The 25,003-nt window shown below is 43.9% G+C and overlaps 1 protein-coding gene across 1 annotated transcript; it reads right to left on the minus strand.

Moving 5' to 3' along the window:
* Positions 1 to 109: 109 nt before the first annotated feature.
* On the minus strand, positions 110 to 24,891 carry LOC123724538 (fibronectin). The gene is made up of 18 exons (XM_045688700.1): positions 24,882 to 24,891; positions 24,511 to 24,771; positions 24,064 to 24,321; positions 23,674 to 23,934; positions 23,239 to 23,502; positions 22,742 to 23,005; positions 22,181 to 22,438; positions 21,537 to 21,800; positions 20,908 to 21,168; positions 20,076 to 20,336; positions 19,540 to 19,803; positions 5,894 to 6,154; positions 5,412 to 5,675; positions 3,670 to 3,930; positions 3,269 to 3,532; positions 2,815 to 3,075; positions 2,219 to 2,479; positions 110 to 465 (listed from the first exon to the last, which is right to left on the minus strand). Exons 1-18 carry the CDS (start codon positions 24,889 to 24,891, stop codon positions 155 to 157), a joined length of 4,509 nt encoding a protein of 1,502 aa, XP_045544656.1. The 3' UTR covers positions 110 to 154.
* Between the last annotated feature and the right edge of the window lie 112 nt (positions 24,892 to 25,003).

The following is a 25,003-nucleotide window of genomic DNA, read 5'->3' on the forward strand; positions in this document are numbered from 1 at the left end:
CAAATATAAGTCATAGGTTAAGTTTTTCAGTTTTTCAATGCTTTGCCTATAACATTGATATAAATGGTGAACAAAACAGGCCCTGAAATGGAGCCTTTGGTGATATTCAGGAAAATGTATATTTGACTGCAGACTGACCTAAGTATGGTTCCCTCTAGATAGAGGGAATGTGTGTGAGACTTCCTTGTCCCTTCCTACCTGCGTGGGTGTCGGTGACATCAGTAGATGGGCTGCTGCAGGATCTGTCAGAGGCAGCTACAGTGACATGGTAGATCTGACCACAGCTGAGTGTGGTGACGTTACAGGAAGCTGCTCCACTCAGGGCTTGACAGGTGGTGGAGTTTCCGTCGCTGTCCTGCAGGGTGGCTATGTAGGAGTCAGCCCCCGAGCTCTTAGACCACGACACGGACATGGCGTTGGCAGCACAGTCCATCACAGTGGACACAGTGGCAGGAATGCAGGGTGCTGAAGGGGTAGAGGGATAGACAGGGACATGGTTAGTTTTGGGTTTAGGGTGATAACGTCAGGGCTTAGTGTGCGTTGTACTTTGCAGTACATGCGTGTTATATGAGGGTTCACCAATGGGCTGGATTTTTTTACATTGCTGTGAGTGTTTATGAATATCTACAGTTGAAGTCGGAAGTTTACACCTTAGCCAAATACATTTAAACTCAGTTTTTCACAATTCCTGACATTTAATCCAAGTAAAAATTCCCTGTCTTAGGTCAGTTAGGAACACCACTTTATTTCAGAATGTGAAATGTCAGAATAAAAGTAGAGAGAATGATTTATTTCAGCTTTTATTTCTTTCATCACATTCCCAGTGGGTCAGAAGTTTACATACACTCAATTAGTATTTGGTAGCATTGCCTTTACATTTTTTAACTTGGGTCAAACATTTCAGGTAGCCTTCCACAAGCTTCCCACAATAAGTTGGGAGAATTTTGGCCCATTCCTCCTGACAGTGCTGGTGTAACTGAGTCAGGTTTGTAGGCCTCCTTGCTCGCACACACTTTTTCAGTTCTGCCCACAAATGTTCTATAGTATTGAGGTCAGGGCTTTGTGATGGCCACTCCAATACCTTGACTTTGTTGTCCTTAAGCCATTTTGCCACAACTTTGGAATTATGCTTTGGGTCATTGTCCATTTGGAAGACCCATTTGCAACCAAGCTTTAACTTCCTGACTAATGTCTTGAGATGTTGCTTCAATATATCCACATAATTTTCCTACCTCATGATGCCATCTATTTTGTGAAGTGCACCAGTCCCTCCTGCAGCAAAGCACCCCCACAACATGATGCTGCGACCCCTGTGCTTCACGGTTGGGATGGTGTTCTTCGGCTTGCAAGCATCCCCGTTTTTCCTCCAAACATAACGATGGTCATTATGGCCAAACAGTTCTATTTTTGTTTCATCGGACCAGAGGACATTTCTCCAAAAAGTATCTTTGTCCCCATGTGCAGACGCAAACCGTACTGGCTTTTTTTGTGGTGGTTTTGGAGCAGTGGCTTCTTCCTTGCTGAGCGGCCTTTCAGGTTATGTCGATATATAGGACTCGTTTTACTGTGGATATAGATACTTTTGTACCTGTTTCCTCCAGCATCTTTCCAAGGTCCTTTGCTGTTGTTCTGGGATTGATTAGTACTTTTCGCACCAAAGTACGTTTATCTCAAGGAGACCGAACGTGTCTCCTTCCTGAGCAGTATGACGGCTGCGTAGTCCCATGGTGTTTATACTTGGGTACTATTGTTTGTACAGATGAACGTGGTACCTTCAGGCGTTTTGAAATTGCTCCCAAGGATGAACCAGACTTGTGGAGGTCTACAATTTTTTTTCTGAGGTCTTGGCTGATTTATTTTGATTTTCCCATGATATCAAGCGAAGAGGCACTGAGTTTGAAGGAAGGCCTTGAAATACGTCCACATGTACACCTCCAATTGACTCAAATTATGTCAATTAGTCTACGTAATTACGTAATACGCCATTACGTAATTTTCTGGAATTTTCCAAACTGTTTAAAGGCACAGTCATCTTAGTGTATGTAAACTTTTGACTGACTGGATTTGTAATACAGTGAATTATAAGTAAAATAATGTGTCTGTAAACAATTGTTGGAAAAATTACTTGTGTCATGCACAAAGTAGATGTCCTAACCGACTTGAACTGTCTGCTTATAAAGTGTCTCTACATTTTCCCATATGTGTGTTGTGAGCTCACCTGTCTTGAGCTCCACAGTGTCACTCACAGGGCTGGTGCAGTCACTGTCTTGTGCCACCATGGTGGCGGTGTAGTGCTGGCCGCAGTGCAGGCCGGTGAGATCACAGCGGGTGTCATGGGACATGCATCCTGCAACGTGTCCGTCGGTTCCGGTAGCCTCTACAGAGTAGAGCTGACCCCCACGGCTGGTGTTCCACATCATATTGGCCACATTACTGCTGCAGCTCACACTGGCCTGCAGACGCTGGGGTATGCAGGGTACTTTTGGGAAGAATAGAACTTAAGTCACTTTCATTCAGCAACACTGTAAAGCCATGACTGAGAGATGTTTATAATGGGATCTGATCTATGGCTTTTGGTGAAGTGTTGAGTACCCATACTACTTCTTAATATGTACTCTGTCTGTGTCAGATATGTAACTGTTGTGACTACAAAATTATGTTCTAATAGCTCTGACAGTGGAGTGGCTAAATATTTTAGGAGGTGTGTTGTCTGTGTTTAATATGTGTGAGATAGATAGACTGGTCCTCAGTTAGTAGGTGTTTTGTCAAGGTCCTCACAAGGATAGAAACGTGTGTGTGAGTGTGCGCGCGTACCTGTTCTGACAATAGTCCGCATGCTCTCGGAGGTGTTACAGGTGCGTCCCTCAGCGGTTACTGCCAGGACGTACATCTCTCCGCAGGGCAGCTGTGTGATGTCACATCCTGTGCCATCGGTGGTGCAGAAGGTGATCTCTCCGTCTGTGCGCTCCAGGGTGACCGTGTACATCAGAGCTCCCACGCTGGGGGTCCAGGACACACTCACCGTATGGTTCTCACAGCCCACCTTGGTCTGCATGTCTTGGGGAGGGCAAGGGGCTGGGGGGGGCGACAGAGAGGTTGAGTGAGGTGCACATAGAGTATACAGTTCCCAGGTGGTACAACCAAACACTGTGAAAAATGCCAAAATGCTAACCAAATAGAAATGTCACTAGGAAAATATACTGCTAAATATACATTTCAGCTACTTCAATATAAATGTTAACATGCATTAAGTACGTCAGTCTCTCACCTGTCTCGGACACCACAGCGTTGCTAGGTGCGCTGGAGCACTTTTGGTCTAAGGCGGTGAGGGTAAAGGTAAAGTGATGTCCGCAGTGCAGTTCTGGCATAGCGCACGTGTTACTGTCGGTTGAGTTACACTCAAACGTCTGCCCCTGGCTGTCCGTCGCCACGGCAACGTAAAGCTCGGCACCCACTGACTCCTCCCATACCACCCAGGCGGAATCTGATAGACAGTCCATCTCTACCTCGGTGAGGCGGGGTACGCAGGGCGCTAGAAGGAGAGGGAGAGCAGTGTGTCTGTGTTTGTGTGTGTGTCGGGTTCACAAGTATTTATGCAGATTTACAGAAATGTCACTGACGTAATTACAGACATCTAACTGATTGACTAATTGATTGATTGATCCCTACCTGTCTTGACCAGCTGAGACGGTGTGTTGACACCGACACAGCCGCCACGTGACGGGGTGACAGTCACATTGTACTCTGTGCCACATGACAGGGTGCTGAGGTCACAGCCTATTCCCGTGAGGTTGCAGGTGTAGTGCTGACCACTGGGACATTCAGCAGTAACTGTGTACAGCACCTCGGCAACGCTGTTGTCCCAGGTTACCGTGACAATGTTGGTGGCACAGTCCACCACGGCACTGACTGCATCTGGAGGGCAGGGAGCTGAGAGGGGGTAGAAGAGAACAGAAGAGGAGAGAAGAAGAGAAGATAAAAAGAGAAGAAACGAGAGAGGCAGATACACTATATATACAAAAGTATGCGGACACTGCTTCAAATTAGTGGATTCGGCTATTTCAGCCACATCCTTGCTGACAGGTGTCTAAATCAAGCACACAGTCATGCAATCTCCATAGACAAACATTGGCAGTAGAATGGCCTTACTGAATAGCTCAGTGACTTTCAACATGGCACCGTCATAGGATGCCACCTTTCCAACAAGTCAGTTCGTCAAATTTCTGCCCTCCTAGAGCTGCCCTGGTCAACTGTAAGTGCTGTTATTGTGAAGTGGAAACATCTAAGAGCAACAACGACTCAGCCGCAAAATGGTAGGCCACACAAGCTCACAGAACGGGACTGCCGAGTGCTGAAGCGTGTAGTGCGTAAAAATCGTCTGTCCTCGGTTGCAACACTCACTACCGAGTTACAAACTGCCTCCGGAAGCAACATCAGTACAATAACTGTTCGTGGGGAGCTTCATGAAATGGGTTTCCATGGCCGAGCAGCCACACACAAGCCTAAGATCACTTTGCGCAATGCCAAGCATCAGATGGAGTGGTGTTAAGCTCACCACAATTGGACTCTGGAGCAGTGGAAACGCGTTCTCTGGAGTGATGAATCACGCTTCATATCTGGCAGTCCGACAGACAAATCTGGGTTTGGAGGATGCCAGGAGAATGCTACCTGCCCAAATGTATAGTGCCAACTGTAAAGTTTGGTGGAGGAGGAATAATGGTCTGGGGCTATTTTTCATGGTTTGGACTAGGCCCCTTAATTCCAGTGAAGGGAAATCTTAATGCTACAGCATACAATGACATTCTAGATGATTCTGTGCTTCCAACTTAGTGGCAACAGTTTGGGGAAGGCACTATCCTGTTTCAGAATGACAATGCCACCGTGCACAAAGCGAGGTCCATACAGAAATGGTTTGTTGAGATCGGTATGGAAGAACTTGACTGGCATGCACAAAGCCCAGAACCCCATCGAACACCTTTGGGATGAATTGGAATGCTGACTGCGAGCCTGGCCTAATCGTCCAACATCAAACGTTGACTGCGAGCCTGGCCTAATCGTCCAACATCAGTGCCCGACCTCACTAATGCTCTTGTGGCTGAATGGAAGCAAATCCCTGCAGCAATGTTCCAACATCTAGTGGAAAGCTTTCCCAGAAGAGTGGAGACTGTTATAGCAGCAAAGGGGGGACCAACTCCATATTAATGCCCATGACTTTGGAATGAGATGTTTGACGAGCAGGTGTCCCCATACTTTTAGTCATAGTGTAGAAGGATTATTTTAAGTACTTTATAATGTATCTCAAGGAAATACCAATTTCTCTAGTAGTCATCAATATATCCCTGAATACCACTATTTCTATGTATGGCCAATAAGTATTGACCATGGTGTGTTTCAGTAGAGATGAGTCCTACCTGCTGTGACCTGCTGTGCGGGGCTGTAGGAGCTGTTGCACACATCGTCGTGAGCCACCACCACAACACTGTAGGTCAGACCGCACTGCATTCTGGAAACCACGCAGGTGGTCACATTCGTGTCGCACACGGTCAGCAAACCCTCGCTGCTCGTCAGTTCGGCGTGGTAATGGTTGGGGGTGTAGCCGCTCTGTTGCCAGGTGATGGTGAGAACACCTGATAAGCAGTCCAAGCCATTCTGCACGTCCGTGGGAACACAAGGAGCTGGGAGGAGAGAGAGGAGGGTCAGAGGTCAGAGAGGGGTTCACCAAAGGGATTGTCTAATGAATTGTATGTTGAATCCAAAGTTTATTTTAAAGAGCTCTCTCTGTTCCAATAGTATAGCTGTGTTATGATGTGATCTTAACAGTAAATAGGACAGTAGCAAGTGGTGGGGTTTTTCTATCCCATGATCTAGTCCCAGTCTTCAGAAAAACACATACCAGTATTGACAATGTAGATGTTGCTTTTGGCTCCTACACAGCTGTTATCCACTCCGGCAGCGTAGACCTTGTACTCCTGTCCACACAACAGTCCTGAGATATCACCTGCTGTTGTGCTGGTGTTACATGACAACCAGTGGCCCTCGTTGCTCACGGCGATAGCCGTGTAGGAGATGGAACCATGGGATGCCACCCAGGAGACAGAGATGTTGTCGGAGCTGCAAGAGGACTGAACGCTGAGAGCCGTAGGGGGGCAGGGAGCTGAGGAGAGCGGGCAGACGAGGATTAGTCAGTATGGTGTGTGTGAAGGATTTCACTGTCTGAGTTTAGGGGTGTAGTTTGCCAGGCCTTTGTGTGCAATTGAGTTGGTCTTTGGATGTACAGTATTGGGTTTTGCATGTACACTACCGTTCAAATGTTTGGGGTCAGTTAGAAATTAAAATAACATAAAATTGATCAGAAATACAGTGTAGACACTTAATGTTGTAAATGACTATTGTAGCTGGAAACGGCAGATTTTTTTATGGAATATCTAGATAGGCATACAGAGGCCCATTATCAGCAGCAATCACTCCTGTGTTCCAATGGCACGTTGTGTTAGCTAATCAAAGTTCAGCATTTTAAAAGGCTAATTGATCATTAGAAAACCCTTTTGCAATTATGTTAGCACAGCTGAAAACTGTTGTTCTGATTAAAGAAGCAATAAAACTGTCCTTCTTTAGACTAGTTGAGTATCTGGAACATCATCATTTGTGGGTTTGATTACAGGCTCAAACTTTTTTGATATACTCAGAGGACCATTATTAGCATGTTTTATCCACTTCTATATAAATGGTAGATTATCGGACATTCAACAAGAAGGTCTGATATCATTATTACTGAAACTGGACCCAACTGGTGTATATATAAAGATCCTGTCCATTAAAAACATTTGAGGCCTCTTACACTTCAGTGTTGTGATGCAAAAATCCTAGCTAAATGCTTGGCACATAGAATTAAAAAGGTATTGTCAGATATTATTCATCCTAATCAGACAGATTTTTTACATGGACGATACATTGGAGATAATATAAGACAAGTACTGGAAACAATAGAATACTATGAAATATCGGGGACACCAGGCCTGGTTTTCATAGCTGATTTGAAAAGGCTTTTGATAAAGTATGACTGGAGTTTATATATAAATGCCTAGAATATTTACATTTTGGAGAATCTCTTATAAAATGGGTTAAAGTTATGTATAGTAACACCTAGGTGTAAAATAGTAAATAATGGCTACATCTCGGAAAGTTTTAAACTGTCTAGAGGAGTAAAACAAGGTTGTCCACTATCGGCATATATATTTATTATTGCCATCAAAATGTTATCTGTTAAAATTAGATCCAGCAATGATATTAAGTGATTAGAAATCTGTGGCTTTAAAACAGGTGTCATTGTACGCCGATGATTCATGTTTTCTTTTAAAACCACAATTAGAATCCCTACGGGATTCATAGAGGATCTAGATGATTTTGCTAACATCTCTGGATTAAAACCAAATTATGAATAGTGTACTATATTACGTATTGGATCACAAAAAAATGCTAATTTTACATTACCGTGTAGTTTACCAATAAAATGATCTGACGGGGATGTGGACATACTCGGTATACAACTCCCAAAAGAAAGAAATGATCTCAATCCAATACATTTTTATAGAAAGGTAGCCAAAATAAATAAGATCTTGCTACCATGGAAAGGAAAATACCTGTCTCTTTGTGGAAAAATCACCCTGATTAACTCTTTAGTCACATCACAATTTACGTATTTGCTTATGGTTTTACCTACACCTAGTGACCTGCTTTTTAAATTATATGAACAAAATATATTAAATTTTATTTGAAATGGCAAGCCAGACAAAATTAAAAGGGCCTACTTATATAACGAATATGAATTCGGAGGGCAGAAATGATTAAATATTAAAGCATTAGACCTCTCACTAAAGGCATCAGTCATACAAAAGTTATACTTAAATCCAAACTGGTTCTCTAGTAAATTGGTAGGAATGTCTCACCCCATTTTCAAGAATGGCCTTTTTCCCTTTATTCAGATTACAACTGCTCACTTTCGGTTGTTTGAAAAGGAAATCGTCTCCAAAATATCTTTATTTTTTAAACAAGCCTTAGAAAGTTGATTGCAATTTCAGTTTAATTCAACTGAAAAGACAAAACAAATAATACAACAAATATTTTAGTTTAACTCAAATATACTAATTGATAAAAAAAACATATTTTTCGATGAAATGTTTAAAAAGGTATAATTTTAGTGAATGATATAAATAGGACAGCTAACACAGACATATGGAAATGTCTGCTCTACCCAAAATTACAACCGACTAATTGCAGCATTACCACAAAAATGGAAGAGGCAAGTAGAAGGGGAAAAAAGTAAGGAACTTGTCTGTCGGCCCTGCATTAAAGAACATAAATGGTTAAAGAAAATTGTGATAAATAAAAACATATACCAATTTCATTTAGGACCAAAAAATGTACAGATTGCAAAAGAGTTGGGAAGAGATTTTCGATGTACCCATTCCATAGCACATGGTTTATGAATTGACACGCAAAACAATGCCGGATTCAAAACTTCTAATTTTACAATTTAAATTACTATACAAAATTCTTGCAACCAATAGAATGTTACAATCTTTCCAGCTCTGTAGATTTTGCTGTGAGGAGGCAGAGTCATTAGATAATTTATTTTGGAAGCTCGTTTTTGGTCACAGGTCCACGATTGGCAGAAGAATTGCAACATTTGCCTAGACCTAACGCTGCAGATAGCAATAATGGGTGATTTGAAAAGCCATAGTCAATCAATCAATAATATAATAATTATTTTAGCAAAAATGTTAATCTTTAATTTACAATCTGTAGAAGCTATGAGAATAGAAAGGTTCAGTACTTTTTGTGAAGCATCACAGTACAGTTAAAAATATATGGCAAATAGAAATCCAAAATGGATGGTGTTAAGAGATAGATGGGAGGGGTTGAGTGGAGCTGAAGGGTGGGACTAATAACAAGATAACCAATGTAAAACATATGAGGTCTGTAAAATGTATATAGGTTCAGAAATGTTGTTAAATAGCACAGTTACAAATAGAAATAAAACTGGATGGACATCAGAAATAGAGAAAGGACTAAAAACAAACAAAATATAACTATTGTAAAATAGATTGTGTGTAAAATGTGTATAATATGTATAAACTGAAGGTAGAAGCCTAAGTGTTATTGTTTATTAGTTTACTCCAATTGGGGGAAGGGTAGTAGGGTTTGAGGGGAATAATAAAGGTATATTCTAAAAAAGTATGTATGTATGTATGTATGTTTATGTATGCATATGTACAGTTGAAGTCGGATGTTTACATACACTTAGGTTGGTCATTAAATCTCGTTTTTCAACCACTCCACAAAATTCTTGTTAACAAACTATAGTTTTGGCAAGTCGATTAGGACATCTACTTTGTGCATGACACAAGTAATTTTTCCAACAATTGTTTACAGACACATTATTTCATGTATCATTCACTGTATCACAATTCCAGTGGGTCATAAGTTTACATACACTATGTTGACTGTGCCTTTAAACAGCTTGGAAAATTCCAGAAAATTATGTTGTGGCTTTAGAAGCCTCTGATAGGCTAATTGACATCATTTGTGTCAATTGGAGGTGTACCTGTGGATGTATTTCAAGGTCTACCTTCAAACTCAGTGCCTCTTTGCTTGACATCATGGGAAAATCAAAAGAAATCAGCCAAGACCTCATAAAAATATTGTAGACCTCCACAAGTCTGGTTCATCCTTGGGAGCAATTTCCAAACGCCTGAAGGTACCACGTTCATCTGTACAAACAATAGTACACAAATATAAACAGCATGGGACAACGCAGCCGTCATACCGCTCAGGAAGGAGACGCATTCTGTCTCCTAAAGATGAACATACTTTGGTGCGAAAAGTGCAAATCAATCCCAGAACAACAGCAAAGGACCTTGTGAAGATGCTGGAGGAAACAGGTACAAACGTATTTATCACAGTAAAACGAGTCCTATATCGACATAACCTGAAAGGCCGCTCAGCAAGGAAGAAGCCACTGCTCCAAACCCACCATGAAAAAGCCAGATTATGGTTTGCAACTGCAAAGTACAAAGATTGTACTTTTTGGAGAAATGTCTTCTGGTTTGATGAAACAAAAATAGAATTGTTTGGCCATAATGACCATCATTATGTTTGGAGGAAAAAGGGGGATGCTTGCAAGCCATAGAACACCGGGGGTGGCAACATCATGTTGTGGGGTGCTTTGCTGCAGGAGGGACTGGTGCACTTCACAAAATAGATGGCATCATGAGGTAGGAAGATTATGTGGATATATTGAAGCAACATCTCAAGACATCAGTCAGGAAGTTAAAGCTTGGTCGCAAATGGGTCTTCCAAATGGACAATGACCCAAAGCATAATTCCAAAGTTGTGGCAAAATGGCTTAAGGACAACAAAGTCAAGGTATTGGAGTGGCCATCACAAAGCCCTGACCTCAATACTATAGAAAATTTGTGGGCAGAACTGAAAAAGCGTGTGCGAGCAAGGAGGCCTACAAACCTGACACAGTTACACCAGCTCAGTCAGAAGAAATGGGCCAAAATTCAACCAACTTATTATGGGAAGCTTGTGGAATGCTACCCGAAACATTTGACTCAAGTTAAACAATGTAAAGGCAATGCTACCAAATACTAATTGAGTGTATGTAAACTTCTGACCCACTGGGAATGTGATGAAAGAAATAAAAGCTGAAATAAATCATTCTCTCTACTATTATTCTGACATTTCACATTCTTACAATAAAGTGGTGGTCAGGGAATTTTTACTAGGATTAAATGTCAGGAATTGTGAAAAACTGAGTTTAAACCTCTAAGGTGTATGGAAATTTCCGACTTCAACTGTATATGTATGGGTATGTACGTGTATGTATATGGATATTTCAACTCAGCAAAAAAAGAAATGTCCTCTCACTGTCAACTGTGTTTATTTTCAACAAACTTAACATGTGTAAATATTTATATGAACATAACAAGATTTAACAACTGAGAAATAAACTGAACAAGTTCTACAGACATGATTAACAGAATAATATTATTAATGGAATAATATGTCCCTGAACAAAGGGGGGGGTCAAAATAAAAAGTAACAGTCAGTATCTGGTGTAGCCACCAGCTGCATTAAGTACTGCAGTGCATCTCCTCCTCCTGGACTGCACCAGATTTGCCAGTTCTTGCTGTGAGATGTTACCCCACTCTTCCACCAAGGCATCTGCAAGTTCCCGGACATTTCTGGGGGGAATGGCCCTAGCCCTCACCCTCCGATCCAGCAGTTCCTTCGACGATAAACACGAATCCGACCATCACCCCTGGTGAGACAAAACTGCGACTTGTCAGTGAAGGGCACTTTTTGCCAGTCCTGTCTGGTCCAGCGACGGTGGGTTTGTGCCCATAGGCGACGTTGTTGCCGGTGATGTCTGGTGAGGACCTGCCTTACAACAGGCCTACAAGCCCTCAGTCCAGCCTCTCTCAGCCTATTGCGGACAGTCTGAGCACTGATGGAGGGCTTGTGCGTTCCTGGTGTAACTCGGGCAGTTGTTGTTGCAATCCTGAACCTCTCCCGCAGGTGTGATGTTCGGATGTACCGATCCTGTGCAGGTGTTGTTACACGTGGTCTGCCACTGCGAGGATGATCAGCTGTCCGTACTGTCTCCCCGTAGCGCTGTCTTAGGCGTCTCACAGTATGGACATTGCAATTTATTGCCCTGGCCACATCTGCAGTCCTCATGCCTCCTTGCAGCATGCCTAAGGCACGTTCACGCAGATGAGCAGGGACCCTGGGCATCTTTCTTTTGGTGGTTTCAGAATCAGTAGAAAGGCCTCTTTAGTGTCCTAAGTTTTAATAACTGTGACATTAATTGCCTACCGTCTGTAAGCTATTAGTGTCTTAATGACCGTTCCACAGGTGCATGTTCATTAACTGTTTATGGTTCATTGAACAAACATGGGAAACAGTGTTTATACCCTTTTAACTGTGAAGTTATTTGGATTTTTGCGAATTATCTTTGAAAGACAGGGTCCTGAAAAAGGAACGTTTATTTTTTTGCTGAGTTTATATTTACCCAAAAAAGATATGGGGGATTTGAAATGATGCAGACAATTACATTGATGGAAGCAACAAACTTTACGCAATATAAAGCCGATTCACCCCTAAGAAAAAAGAAAGAAAAAAGAAAGAAAGAAAAACCCTTGAATGAGTAGGTGTGTCCAAACGTTTGACTGGTACTGTAGGTGTGTCCAAACGTTTGACTGGTACTGTAGGTGTGTCCAAACGTTTGACTGGTACTGTAGGTGTGTGCAGATGTTTGACTGGTACTGTAGGTGTGTGTAGATGTTTGACTGGTACTGTAGGTGTGTGTAGATGTTTGACTGGTACTGTAGGTGTGTGTAGATGTTTGACTGGTACTGTAGGTGTGTCCAAACGTTTGACTGGTACTGTAGGTGTGTCCAAACGTTTGACTGGTACTGTAGGTGTGTCCAAACGTTTGACTGGTACTGTAGGTGTGTCCAAACGTTTGACTGGTACTGTAGGTGTGTGTAGATGTTTGACTGGTACTGTAGGTGTGTCCAAACGTTTGACTGGTACTGTAGGTGTGTGTAGATGTTTGACTGGTTATGTAGGTGTGTGTAGATGTTTGACTGGTTCTGTAGGTGTGTGTAGATGTTTGACTGGTACTGTAGGTGTGTGTAGATGTTTGACTGGTACTGTAGGTGTGTCCAAACGTTTGACTGGTACTGTAGGTGTGTCCAAACGTTTGACTGGTACTGTAGGTGTGTGTAGATGTTTGACTGGTACTGTAGGTGTGTCCAAACGTTTGACTGGTACTGTAGGTGTGTCCAAACGTTTGACTGGTACTGTAGGTGTGTGTAGATGTTTGACTGGTACTGTAGGTGTGTCCAAACGTTTGACTGGTACTGTAGGTGTGTCCAAACGTTTGACTGGTACTGTAGGTGTGTGTAGATGTTTGACTGGTACTGTAGGTGTGTCCAAACGTTTGACTGGTACTGTAGGTGTGTGTGTAGATGTTTGACTGGTACTGTAGGTGTGTGTAGATGTTTGACTGGTACTGTAGGTGTGTGTAGATGTTTGACTGGTACTGTAGGTGTGTGTAGATGTTTGACTGGTTATGTAGGTGTGTGTAGATGTTTGACTGGTACTGTAGGTGTGTAGATGTTTGACTGGTACTGTAGGTGTGTGTAGATGTTTGACTGGTACTGTAGGTGTGTGTAGATGTTTGACTGGTACTGTAGGTGTGTGTAGATGTTTGACTGGTACTGTAGGTGTGTGCAGATGTTTGACTGGTTATGTAGGTGTGTGTAGATGTTTGACTGGTACTGTAGGTGTGTCCAAACGTTTGACTGGTACTGTAGGTGTGTCCAAACGTTTGACTGGTACTGTAGGTGTGTGTAGATGTTTGACTGGTACTGTAGGTGTGTCCAAACGTTTGACTGGTACTGTAGGTGTGTGTAGATGTTTGACTGGTTATGTAGGTGTGTGTAGATGTTTGACTGGTTATGTAGGTGTGTGTAGATGTTTGACTGGTTATGTAGGTGTGTGTAGATGTTTGACTGGTACTGTAGGTGTGTGCAGATGTTTGACTGGTACTGTAGGTGTGTGCAGACGTTTGACTGGTACTGTAGGTGTGTGTAGATGTTTGACTGGTACTGTAGGTGTGTGCAGACGTTTGACTGGTACTGTAGGTGTGTGCAGATGTTTGACTGGTACTGTAGGTGTGTGTAGATGTTTGACTGGTACTGTAGGTGTGTGCAGATGTTTGACTGGTACTGTAGGTGTGTCCAAACGTTTGACTGGTACTGTAGGTGTGTGTAGATGTTTGACTGGTTATGTAGGTGTGTGTAGATGTTTGACTGGTACCGTAGGTGTGTGTAGATGTTTGACTGGTTATGTAGGTGTGTGTAGATGTTTGACTGGTACTGTAGGTGTGTGTAGATGTTTGACTGGTTACTGTAGGTGTGTGTAGATGTTTGACTGGTACTGTAGGTGTGTGTAGATGTTTGACTGGTACTGTAGGTGTGTGTAGATGTTTGACTGGTTATGTAGGTGTGTGTAGATGTTTGACTGGTACTGTAGGTGTGTGTAGATGTTTGACTGGTTATGTAGGTGTGTGTAGATGTTTGACTGGTACTGTAGGTGTGTGTAGATGTTTGACTGGTACTGTAGGTGTGTGTAGATGTTTGACTGGTTACTGTAGGTGTGTGTAAATGTTTGACTGGTACTGTAGGTGTGTGTAGATGTTTGACTGGTACTGTAGGTGTGTGTAGATGTTTGACTGGTACTGTAGGTGTGTGTAGATGTTTGACTGGTACTGTAGGTGTGTGTAGATGTTTGACTGGTACTGTAGGTGTGTGTAGATGTTTGACTGGTACTGTAGGTGTGTGTAGATGTTTGACTGGTACTGTAGGTGTGTGTAGATGTTTGACTGGTACTGTAGGTGTGTGTAGATGTTTGACTGGTACTGTAGGTGTGTGTAGATGTTTGACTGGTACTGTAGGTGTGTGTAGATGTTTGACTGGTACCGTAGGTGTGTGTAGATGTTTGACTGGTTATGTAGGTGTGTGTAGATGTTTGACTGGTACCGTAGGTGTGTGTAGATGTTTGACTGGTTATGTAGGTGTGTGTAGATGTTTGACTGGTACCGTAGGTGTGTGTAGATGTTTGACTGGTACTGTAGGTGTGTGTAGATGTTTGACTGGTACTGTAGGTGTGTGTAGATGTTTGACTGGTACTGTAGGTGTGTGTAGATGTTTGACTGGTTATGTAGGTGTGTGTAGATGTTTGACTGGTTATGTAGGTGTGTGTAGATGTTTGACTGGTTATGTAGGTGTGTGTAGATGTTTGACTGGTTATGTAGGTGTGTGTAGATGTTTGACTGGTTATGTAGGTGTGTGTAGATGTTTGACTGGTTATGTAGGTGTGTGTAGATGTTTGACTGGTACTGTAGGTGTGTGTAGATGTTTGACTGGTACTGTAGGTGTGTGTAGATGTTTGACTGGTACTGTAGGTGTGTGTAGATGTTTGACTGGTACTGTAGGTGTGTGTAGATGTTTGACTGGTACTGTAGGTGTGTGTAGATGTTTGACTGGTACTGTAGGTGTGTGTAGATGTTTGACTGGTACTGTAGGTGTGTGTAGATGTTTGACTGGTACTGTAGGTGTGTGTAGATGTTTGACTGGTACTGTAGGTGTGTGTAGATGTTTGACTGGTACTGTAGGTGTGTGTAGATGTTTGACTGGTACTGTAGGTGTGTGTAGATGTTTGACTGGTACTGTAGGTGTGTGTAGATGTTTGACTGGTACTGTAGGTGTGTGTAGATGTTTGACTGGTACTGTAGGTGTGTGTAGATGTTTGACTGGTACTGTAGGTGTGTGTAGATGTTTGACTGGTTATGTAGGTGTGTGTAGATGTTTGACTGGTACCGTAGGTGTGTGTAGATGTTTGACTGGTTATGTAGGTGTGTGTAGATGTTTGACTGGTACCGTAGGTGTGTGTAGATGTTTGACTGGTTATGTAGGTGTGTGTAGATGTTTGACTGGTACTGTAGGTGTGTCCAAACGTTTGACTGGTACTGTAGGTGTGTCCAAACGTTTGACTGGTACTGTAGGTGTGTCCAAACGTTTGACTGGTACTGTAGGTGTGTCCAAACGTTTGACTGGTACTGTAGGTGTGTCCAAACGTTTGACTGGTACTGTAGGTGTGTGTAGATGTTTGACTGGTACTGTAGGTGTGTCCAAACGTTTGACTGGTACTGTAGGTGTGTGTAGATGTTTGACTGGTTATGTAGGTGTGTGTAGATGTTTGACTGGTTATGTAGGTGTGTGTAGATGTTTGACTGGTACTGTAGGTGTGTCCAAACGTTTGACTGGTACTGTAGGTGTGTCCAAACATTTGACTGGTACTGTAGGTGTGTGTAGATGTTTGACTGGTACTGTAGGTGTGTCCAAACGTTTGACTGGTACTGTAGGTGTGTCCAAACGTTTGACTGGTACTGTAGGTGTGTGTAGATGTTTGACTGGTACTGTAGGTGTGTCCAAACGTTTGACTGGTACTGTAGGTGTGTCCAAACGTTTGACTGGTACTGTAGGTGTGTGTGTAGATGTTTGACTGGTACTGTAGGTGTGTGTAGATGTTTGACTGGTACTGTAGGTGTGTGTAGATGTTTGACGGGTACTGTAGGTGTGTGTAGATGTTTGACTGGTTATGTAGGTGTGTGTAGATGTTTGACTGGTACTGTAGGTGTGTGTAGATGTTTGACTGGTACTGTAGGTGTGTGTAGATGTTTGACTGGTACTGTAGGTGTGTGTAGATGTTTGACTGGTACTGTAGGTGTGTGTAGATGTTTGACTGGTACCGTAGGTGTGTGTAGATGTTTGACTGGTTATGTAGGTGTGTGTAGATGTTTGACTGGTACCGTAGGTGTGTGTAGATGTTTGACTGGTTATGTAGGTGTGTGTAGATGTTTGACTGGTACCGTAGGTGTGTGTAGATGTTTGACTGGTACTGTAGGTGTGTGTAGATGTTTGACTGGTTATATAGGTGTGTGTAGATGTTTGACTGGTACTGTAGGTGTGTGTAGATGTTTGACTGGTTATGTAGGTGTGTGTAGATGTTTGACTGGTTATGTAGGTGTGTGTAGATGTTTGACTGGTTATGTAGGTGTGTGTAGATGTTTGACTGGTTATGTAGGTGTGTGTAGATGTTTGACTGGTACTGTAGGTGTGTGTAGATGTTTGACTGGTACTGTAGGTGTGTGTAGATGTTTGACTGGTACTGTAGGTGTGTGTAGATGTTTGACTGGTACTGTAGGTGTGTGTAGATGTTTGACTGGTACTGTAGGTGTGTGTAGATGTTTGACTGGTACTGTAGGTGTGTGTAGATGTTTGACTGGTACTGTAGGTGTGTGTAGATGTTTGACTGGTACTGTAGGTGTGTGTAGATGTTTGACTGGTACTGTAGGTGTGTGTAGATGTTTGACTGGTACTGTAGGTGTGTGTAGATGTTTGACTGGTACTGTAGGTGTGTGTAGATGTTTGACTGGTACTGTAGGTGTGTGTAGATGTTTGACTGGTACTGTAGGTGTGTGTCAATGTTTGACTGGTTATGTAGGTGTATGTAGATGTTTGACTGGTTATGTAGGTGTGTGTAGATGTTTGACTGGTACTGTAGGTGTGTGTAGATGTTTGACTGGTTATGTAGGTGTGTGTAGATGTTTGACTGGTTATGTAGGTGTGTGTAGATGTTCGACTGGTTATGTAGGTGTGTGTAGATGTTCGACTGGTTATGTAGGTGTGTGTAGATGTTTGACTGGTTATGTAGGTGTGTGTAGATGTTTGACTGGTTATGTAGGTGTGTGTAGATGTTTGACTGGTACTGTAGGTGTGTGTAGATGTTTGACTGGTACTGTAGGTGTGTGTAGATGTTTGACTGGTACTGTAGGTGTGTGTAGATGTTTGACTGGTACTGTAGGTGTGTGTAGATGTTTGACTGGTACTGTAGGTGTGTGTAGATGTTTGACTGGTACTGTAGGTGTGTGTAGATGTTTGACTGGTACTGTAGGTGTGTGTCGATGTTTGACTGGTTATGTAGGTGTATGTAGATGTTTGACTGGTTATGTAGGTGTGTGTAGATGTTTGACTGGTACTGTAGGTGTGTGTAGATGTTTGACTGGTTATGTAGGTGTGTGTAGATGTTTGACTGGTTATGTAGGTGTGTGTAGATGTTTGACTGGTTATGTAGGTGTGTGTAGATGTTTGACTGGTACTGTAGGTGTGTGTAGATGTTTGACTGGTACTGTAGGTGTGTGTAGATGTTTGACTGGTTATGTAGGTGTGTGTAGATGTTTGACTGGTAATGTAGGTGTGTGTAGATGTTTGACGGGTTATGTAGGTGTGTGTAGATGTTTGACTGGTTATGTAGGTGTGTGTAGATGTTCGACTGGTTATGTAGGTGTGTGTAGATGTTTGACTGGTTATGTAGGTGTGTGTAGATGTTTGACTGGTTATGTAGGTGTGTGTAGCTGTTTGACTGGTACTGTAGGTGTGTGTAGATGTTTGACTGGTACTGTAGGTGTGTGTAGATGTTTGACTGGTACTGTAGGTGTGTGTAGATGTTTGACTGGTACTGTAGGTGTGTGTAGATGTTTGACTGGTACTGTAGGTGTGTGTAGATGTTTGACTGGTACTGTAGGTGTGTGTAGATGTTTGACTGGTACTGTAGGTGTGTGTAGATGTTTGACTGGTACTGTAGGTGTGTGTAGATGTTTGACTGGTACTGTAGGTGTGTGTCGATGTTTGACTGGTTATGTAGGTGTGTGTAGATGTTTGACTGGTTATGTAGGTGTGTGTAGATGTTTGACTGGTACTGTAGGTGTGTGTCGATGTTTGACTGGTTATGTAGGTGTATGTAGATGTTTGACTGGTTATGTAGGTGTGTGTAGATGTTTGACTGGTACTGTAGGTGTGTGTAGATGTTTGACTGGTACTGTAGCTGTGTGTAGATGTTTGACTGGTTATGTAGGTGTGTGTAGATGTTTGACTGGTTATGTAGGTGTGTGTAGATGTTCGACTGGTTATGTAGGTGTGTGTAGATGTTTGACTGGTTATGTAGGTGTGTGTAGATGTTTGACTGGTTATGTAGGTGTGTGTAGATGTTTGACTGGTTATGTAGGTGTGTGTAGATGTTTGACTGGTACTGTAGGTGTGTGTAGATGTTTGACTGGTACTGTAGGTGTGTGTAGATGTTTGACTGGTTATGTAGGTGTGTGTAGATGTTTGACTGGTTATGTAGGTGTGTGTCGATGTTTGACTGGTTATGTAGGTGTATGTAGATGTTTGACTGGTACTGTAGGTGTGTGTAGATGTTTGACTGGTACTGTAGGTGTGTGTAGATGTTTGACTGGTTATGTAGGTGTGTGTAGATGTTTGACTGGTACTGTAGGTGTGTGTAGATGTTTGACTGATACTGTAGGTGTGTGTAGATGTTTGACTGGTTATGTAGGTGTGTGTAGATGTTTGACTGGTTATGTAGGTGTGTGTAGATGTTTGACTGGTTATGTAGGTGTGTGTAGATGTTTGACTGGTTATGTAGGTGTGTGTAGATGTTTGACTGGTTATGTAGGTGTGTGTAGATGTTTGACTGGTTATGTAGGTGTGTGTAGATGTTTGACTGGTACTGTAGGTGTGTGTAGATGTTTGACTGGTTATGTAGGTGTGTGTAGATGTTTGACTGGTTATGTAGGTGTGTGTAGATGTTTGACTGGTTATGTAGGTGTGTGTAGATGTTTGACTGGTTATGTAGGTGTATGTAGATGTTTGACTGGTACTGTAGGTGTGTGTAGATGTTTGACTGGTACTGTAGGTGTGTGTAGATGTTTGACTGGTTATGTAGGTGTGTGTAGATGTTTGACTGGTACTGTAGGTGTGTGTAGATGTTTGCCTGGTACTGTAGGTGTGTGTAGATGTTTGCTGGTAGGACTGTTGGTATGATGTTAGGACTGTATTTTACCTGTGTTGACTACGACCCAGTCGCGGGCGGGGCTGGGGCAGGTGCGCCCCTCTCCCCTGACGCTGACCCTGTACCTCTCTCCACACTGCAGGTTGCTGATATTGCAGCCGGAGCCGGGACTGGAGCAGGTGAGCTGGTGTTTGATGTCAAAGCCCTCGGCCAAGGCTTTGTAGATCAGAGTGCCGTTACCAGACGTCCAGGAGATCTGAGCTGTGTTGGTACTGCAGTCTAGGTAGGCCTGCAGGCCAGTGTGGCGGCAGGGTACTGGAGGGAGAGGAGAGAGAGAAACACGTTGGTGTGTATATGTTTTGGAGAGAGGTGAGAGGGGGGGAGAGAGAGAGAGAGAGAGAGAGAGAGAGAGAGAGAGAGAGGAGTTGACTAGACGGGCTTAGTTCAGCATTGGGTTAACGTTCACAAAATATATTAGTGAATTACAGTGAATGAGGCTTCATAACTGTCTGTTATAAGATTCTTGGTTGGTTGATCTGAGAGATCGAGATCATTTTTCATGGTTACCGGTGTGCTGGCGTACTTACAAGTGGTAGTAGTGATGGACTCACTGGCCAGGCTGACACAGCTGTCGTGGTTAGCCAGCACCACCATAGTGTAGTCCTGTCCACACACCAGATCAAGGAAAGCACAGTTGGTGTCTGAGCTGGTACAGGTGGCATTGTGCCCACCGCTGCCTTCTGCATGTACTGTGTAGCCGGTGGCACCGCGGGCTGAGTCCCAGGTCACAGACGTGATGCCGGCTTCACAGTCCACATCGGCTGTCAAGTGGGTGGGGACACAGGGGGCTGGAAGGGGACACAGGAATGTGTTGGATCAGGAGGGTGCATGTGTGTTGGGCTTTAAAGATTCTAACACTATTATATTTAATTAACATCTGTTAATATAAACACTTAGGGGGACAGAGTGGTGAGTGCTAGATCAGGGTGTGTGTTGAGTTTTAATACTGATACAGTGAGATAGAATTCTACCCATCCACCTGTCACAGACCTATTGACTTGAATGTAGAAACCCATTCTATAAATTATATTTTTCTGAGCACACTTCCATTTTGTGGCCATTGATTCCATGGCAATGAGGATTAAAGAGGTGTGACAAATGACTGGGAAACCAGAGATGGCTCCATGCCCTACTAAACTAAGATTACACTGTGACATCCAAGGAGAGTAGCCTACATGCTGCTTACACAATATGCTATACAAAATGAAGCATGTTTTCTTATACAGAGCTAGAGTCACTACATCTGGAGTCACTACACTACTGTTAAGTATTTGACACATTTATTTATAGACATGGTAGGACCCAATAAATGGCGTTCCATAGTAAAGTTTCTCTCTACCATATCTGTCTGTGTGTCACCTGTGAGCAGGTTCATGCTGGTGCTGAGTTTGCTCTTGCAGGTGTCAGTGAGGCCCTGTACAGTGACTGTATAGGCCTGTCCACAGCTCAGAGAGCTGAAGGTGCAGTTGGAGCCAGTGCTGTTACAGGAGCTCTTCACTCCCTGCCAGTCCACCGCTGACACCATGTGGATTTGGTCAGGTCCAGCGTTGTCCCACGTCACCTTGGCTACATTAGTACTGCACTCCAGGCTCACCGCAGGGCTTTCTGGTTTACAGGGAGCTGAGGGGAGAGGAGAGAGGGATGGAAGGATGGAGAGAGGGATGGAAGGATAGAGAGAGGGATGGAAGGATGGAGAAAAGAATGGAAGGATGGAGAAAAGAATGGAAGGATGGAGAGAGGGATGGAAGGATGGTGAGAGGACAGGAAGGATGGAGAGAGGAATGTAAAGATGGAGAGAGGACAGGAGGGGAGAAAAAAGAGTATACATACAGGAAGTACAAGACATTACATTTATGAGGGTTTAGGGAAAATGTATGAATCCCAGAACTCCATGAGAATTTGGATTGATTGATCGACTGATCTTGGGTCCAGGCAGTTGAGGTGTACAGTAAGACGGGTGGTTGTCTGACTCTGAACCAGAGCCTTACCTGACTGGATTCGGTAGTCTGATCCCTCGATAGTGGCACAGTTGACATTGGCGGTGCTGACAGCGATGCTGTATGTGATGCCACAGGCCAGGCTGTTGATGGTGCAGGTTGTAGAGCTGGTGCCACAGCTGAGATTAGACCCGTCACTGCCGATGGCCAGGGCTGTGTAGGAGTTGCGGTGCCCCTCACTCTCTGACCACTGCACTGCAAATGTGTTGGCACTGCAGTCCAGGGCTGCTGCTACGTTGCCAGGTAGACAGGGGGCTGTGGAGGGGGACAGGTTTGGAGGTGAGAGAGAGACATAACTGTGAGACTGACGCTACTGTAACATAGTGCATGGTGCATTATCTATAGTGAATGAAAACAAGGTTGAGTAACAGTATGATCATCTAATGTAAGACAACTACAACTGAAGGCCGACACTGAAGGATAGAAATAGTTTTATCACGTTTCATCTGCTCACTAATTGAACATATCACCTGTAGTTTATAATTAGAATAAAAGTTAGATTCCATTCGATTCTCTTCAATTCTAGTCAGTCAGTAAGTTAGTCAGTAAGTTGGTTAGTCAGTTGGTTAGGTTAGTCAGTTAGTCAGTTAGTTAGTTAGTCGGCTAGTTTGTTAGTTCATTATTTTGTTAACTACCTGAGTCGAACTGGATGGTGTCCATGGTACTGTTGCAGGTCCCAGTGGAGGCAACCACAGAGGCTGAGTAAGGATGTCCGCAGTCCAGCTTCACAGAACAGGAAGTGGCGTTGGAAGTACAGAAGGCTGTGAGGCTGTGGGTTGTACCGGTTACCATGGCGGTGTAGGTGACGCCTCCTGCACTCAAGTCCCAGGTGATGGTGCCCCCATTGGTGCTACAGTTTGCCTGGGCAGTTAGGTTGGTGGGCGGGCAAGGAGCTGTGGGCGGGAACCAGATAGGGCATTGGAAATCAGTTTCAGAACAAGGAAGGACGTTGTGAATCAGTACAAGACAAGTTCTTTATAGATTATACAATGGTGGAACTGTTGTCGATGGCCTATGCTCCAGGAGAAAACGGTAAAAGGTCTAAGTAAGTAGCAACTGTATGCCTGTTATACACAGTCACAGTATTTAGTGGCTTTGAGTGACACACTGTATAAAAAAAGTAGATGAAGAGTCTCATTGTTTTAATGTGATAATCTGAGAATAGGTAGTAAAGAGACCCTGCCTGTGGTTGGTACCTGTGTCCATCTCCATGGTTGAGCTTAGGTTGCTGGTGCAGACAGAGTCCTTGGCCGTGACCCTGAAGCTGTAGTGTTCTCCACACTGCAACCCTGAGATCACATAGGACGTGTCTACAGTGGAGTAGCTGGTGTTGGCTCCGCCCTCTTTCTGGGAATACAGGAAATAGGTGACACCGGTCTCTGGGTTCTGGTCCCAGGTGATAGTCAGGTCGTTGGTGTCACAGGCCGTCACTCCAGCCAGGCTGGTAGGAGGACAGATGGCTGAGAGAGGGAGGGAAAGAGAGAAACAGGAAGAGGGAAAGAGTGTTAGCTTTTTGGTTTTGAAATTGCACACATATCCAACCCACCCAATAATTAGCATTACTTTGCAAAATGCATTCCATGTCAAGGTTTGTTGAAAACTTAAACTGAGATATACAGTTAACAGATCGTTATTGTTAAGTTAATGCTAATGAATACAATCATTAGTATAGGGATTTATTATCTCCTCTCACATGCTTTGAGGGTGACTGGTGCGCTGGGCTCGCTCTGGCATCCCCTCTCCATGGTTACCACTGAGACGTTGTAGGTCTCGCCGCATTTCAGATCGCTGAAGGAGCAGCCCGCCGTCCCATTGGTGATGCAGGTGTGGGCGTGGCCGTCCTGGTCGGTCGCTGTTGCAATGTACATCTTGGAGGTGGGGGCGGCGACCCAGGACACGGAACCCACATTACTCTCGCACTGCAGAGAGGTTTGGACCTCGGTGGGGGGACATGGACCTAGGTGGGGAGAGAGAGAGGGGGAGATAGAGGGAGAGAGAAGGGGGGGGGGTTTGTTGTTAAGGACAGTTCTTGAGACTGGGGTTTTAAGAGTTAAAGCAGCCAATGGAGCACTCTTAAGAATGTAAATGTCTTTAAGTAGCTTCCCTGATCTGTATTTGTTTTCCACACCTGCAATGAAGGTGAAGGCAGTGCTCTGGAAGCCTTCACACGTCTCAGAGAAGGGGGTGACAGTGATTTCATAGGTCTGAGCACAGTGCATGTTTGGCAGATCACAGCTGGTGTCGTCTGTGGTGCAGGTTTTGGCGTCGCCGTCGCGACCAAGGGCGGTCACAGTGTAGCCCACGGCACCAGAGCTGGCCAGCCAGGTCACAGCCACGGTGTTGTTTCCACACAGCAGACTGGCACTGACATTCTGCGGGGCACAGCGAGCTGAAGGGAGGATAGGACAGCGAGACAATGTTAAAGTAATAAACTGTTACTGTACATATATAATATATATGTAAATATAACAGAGTATGTATCTGATACTGACTACACTGAGGAACATTATCCCCTTACCTGTCTGTATCTGTGTGGCAGCTGACTGGCTGCTGTTGCAGTGTCCAGCCAGAGCATTCACAGTCACATTGTAGAGATGACCACACATGAGCGTGGTCAAAGAGCATTGGGTCTCAGTCGTACTGCAGGAGTCACTGTGGTCACCAGACTCTACACGGGCGATGAAGCTGTCATGCCCCAGAGTCTCGTCCCAGCTCAGCAGAGCTATACTCGTACCACACTCGTACTGGGACCGGACGTTGGCTGGGGTGCAAGGGGCTGTGGAAACACACACAAATACACTTGATCAGTCAAAAAGAGACAGATGGTCACAACAACATGAGTGGGGCCAGTGGGCCGCCATCTTTTCCAGCAGTGGGCCGTTAGTGGACCAGCTGGGTCTTATAATAATGACAACAGCAAATGAATCCCACGTCAATCACACACAGCTCTAGTCTAAAAACACACCTGTGACGATCTCGAACGACTCGCTGGGCTCACTGTTGCACTGGTCTCCCTGGGCAATGGCATGCACAGTGTAGGTCTGTCCACAGAGCAGGTCGTCAAGGAGACAGGAGGTGTTGGTGGAGCTGCAGAAGGGGGTGTGACCCAGGGCAGAGCTGGCGTTGATGAGGAAGCCCACAGCATCGTCATTGTCAACCCAGGAGATGTAGGCCTGGTTTGAGGCACAATCCAGGGAGTGGTCCTTGATGGTGGGTGGACAGGGGACTGGAGCAGGCGGAGAAGAGAAGAGGACAGGTCAGGGACTGGAGATGGACTAGTGTCTCTGTCTATTATATCAAATGCCTCTCTCTGTGTTAGATCAAATTATATATCACAGAGATACATACTGTTATCTATCTCTCTTTGGTTCTATCGTCATCTCAATATTTATGTCTGTCAGATTCTCTCCATCGCACATACTATCTTTCTCCCTCCTTTACCTGTCTCGATGGTGGTT

Source organism: Salmo salar, chromosome ssa10 (genome assembly GCF_905237065.1).
Source record: "Salmo salar chromosome ssa10, Ssal_v3.1, whole genome shotgun sequence".
NCBI classification, from domain to species: domain Eukaryota; kingdom Metazoa; phylum Chordata; class Actinopteri; order Salmoniformes; family Salmonidae; genus Salmo; species Salmo salar.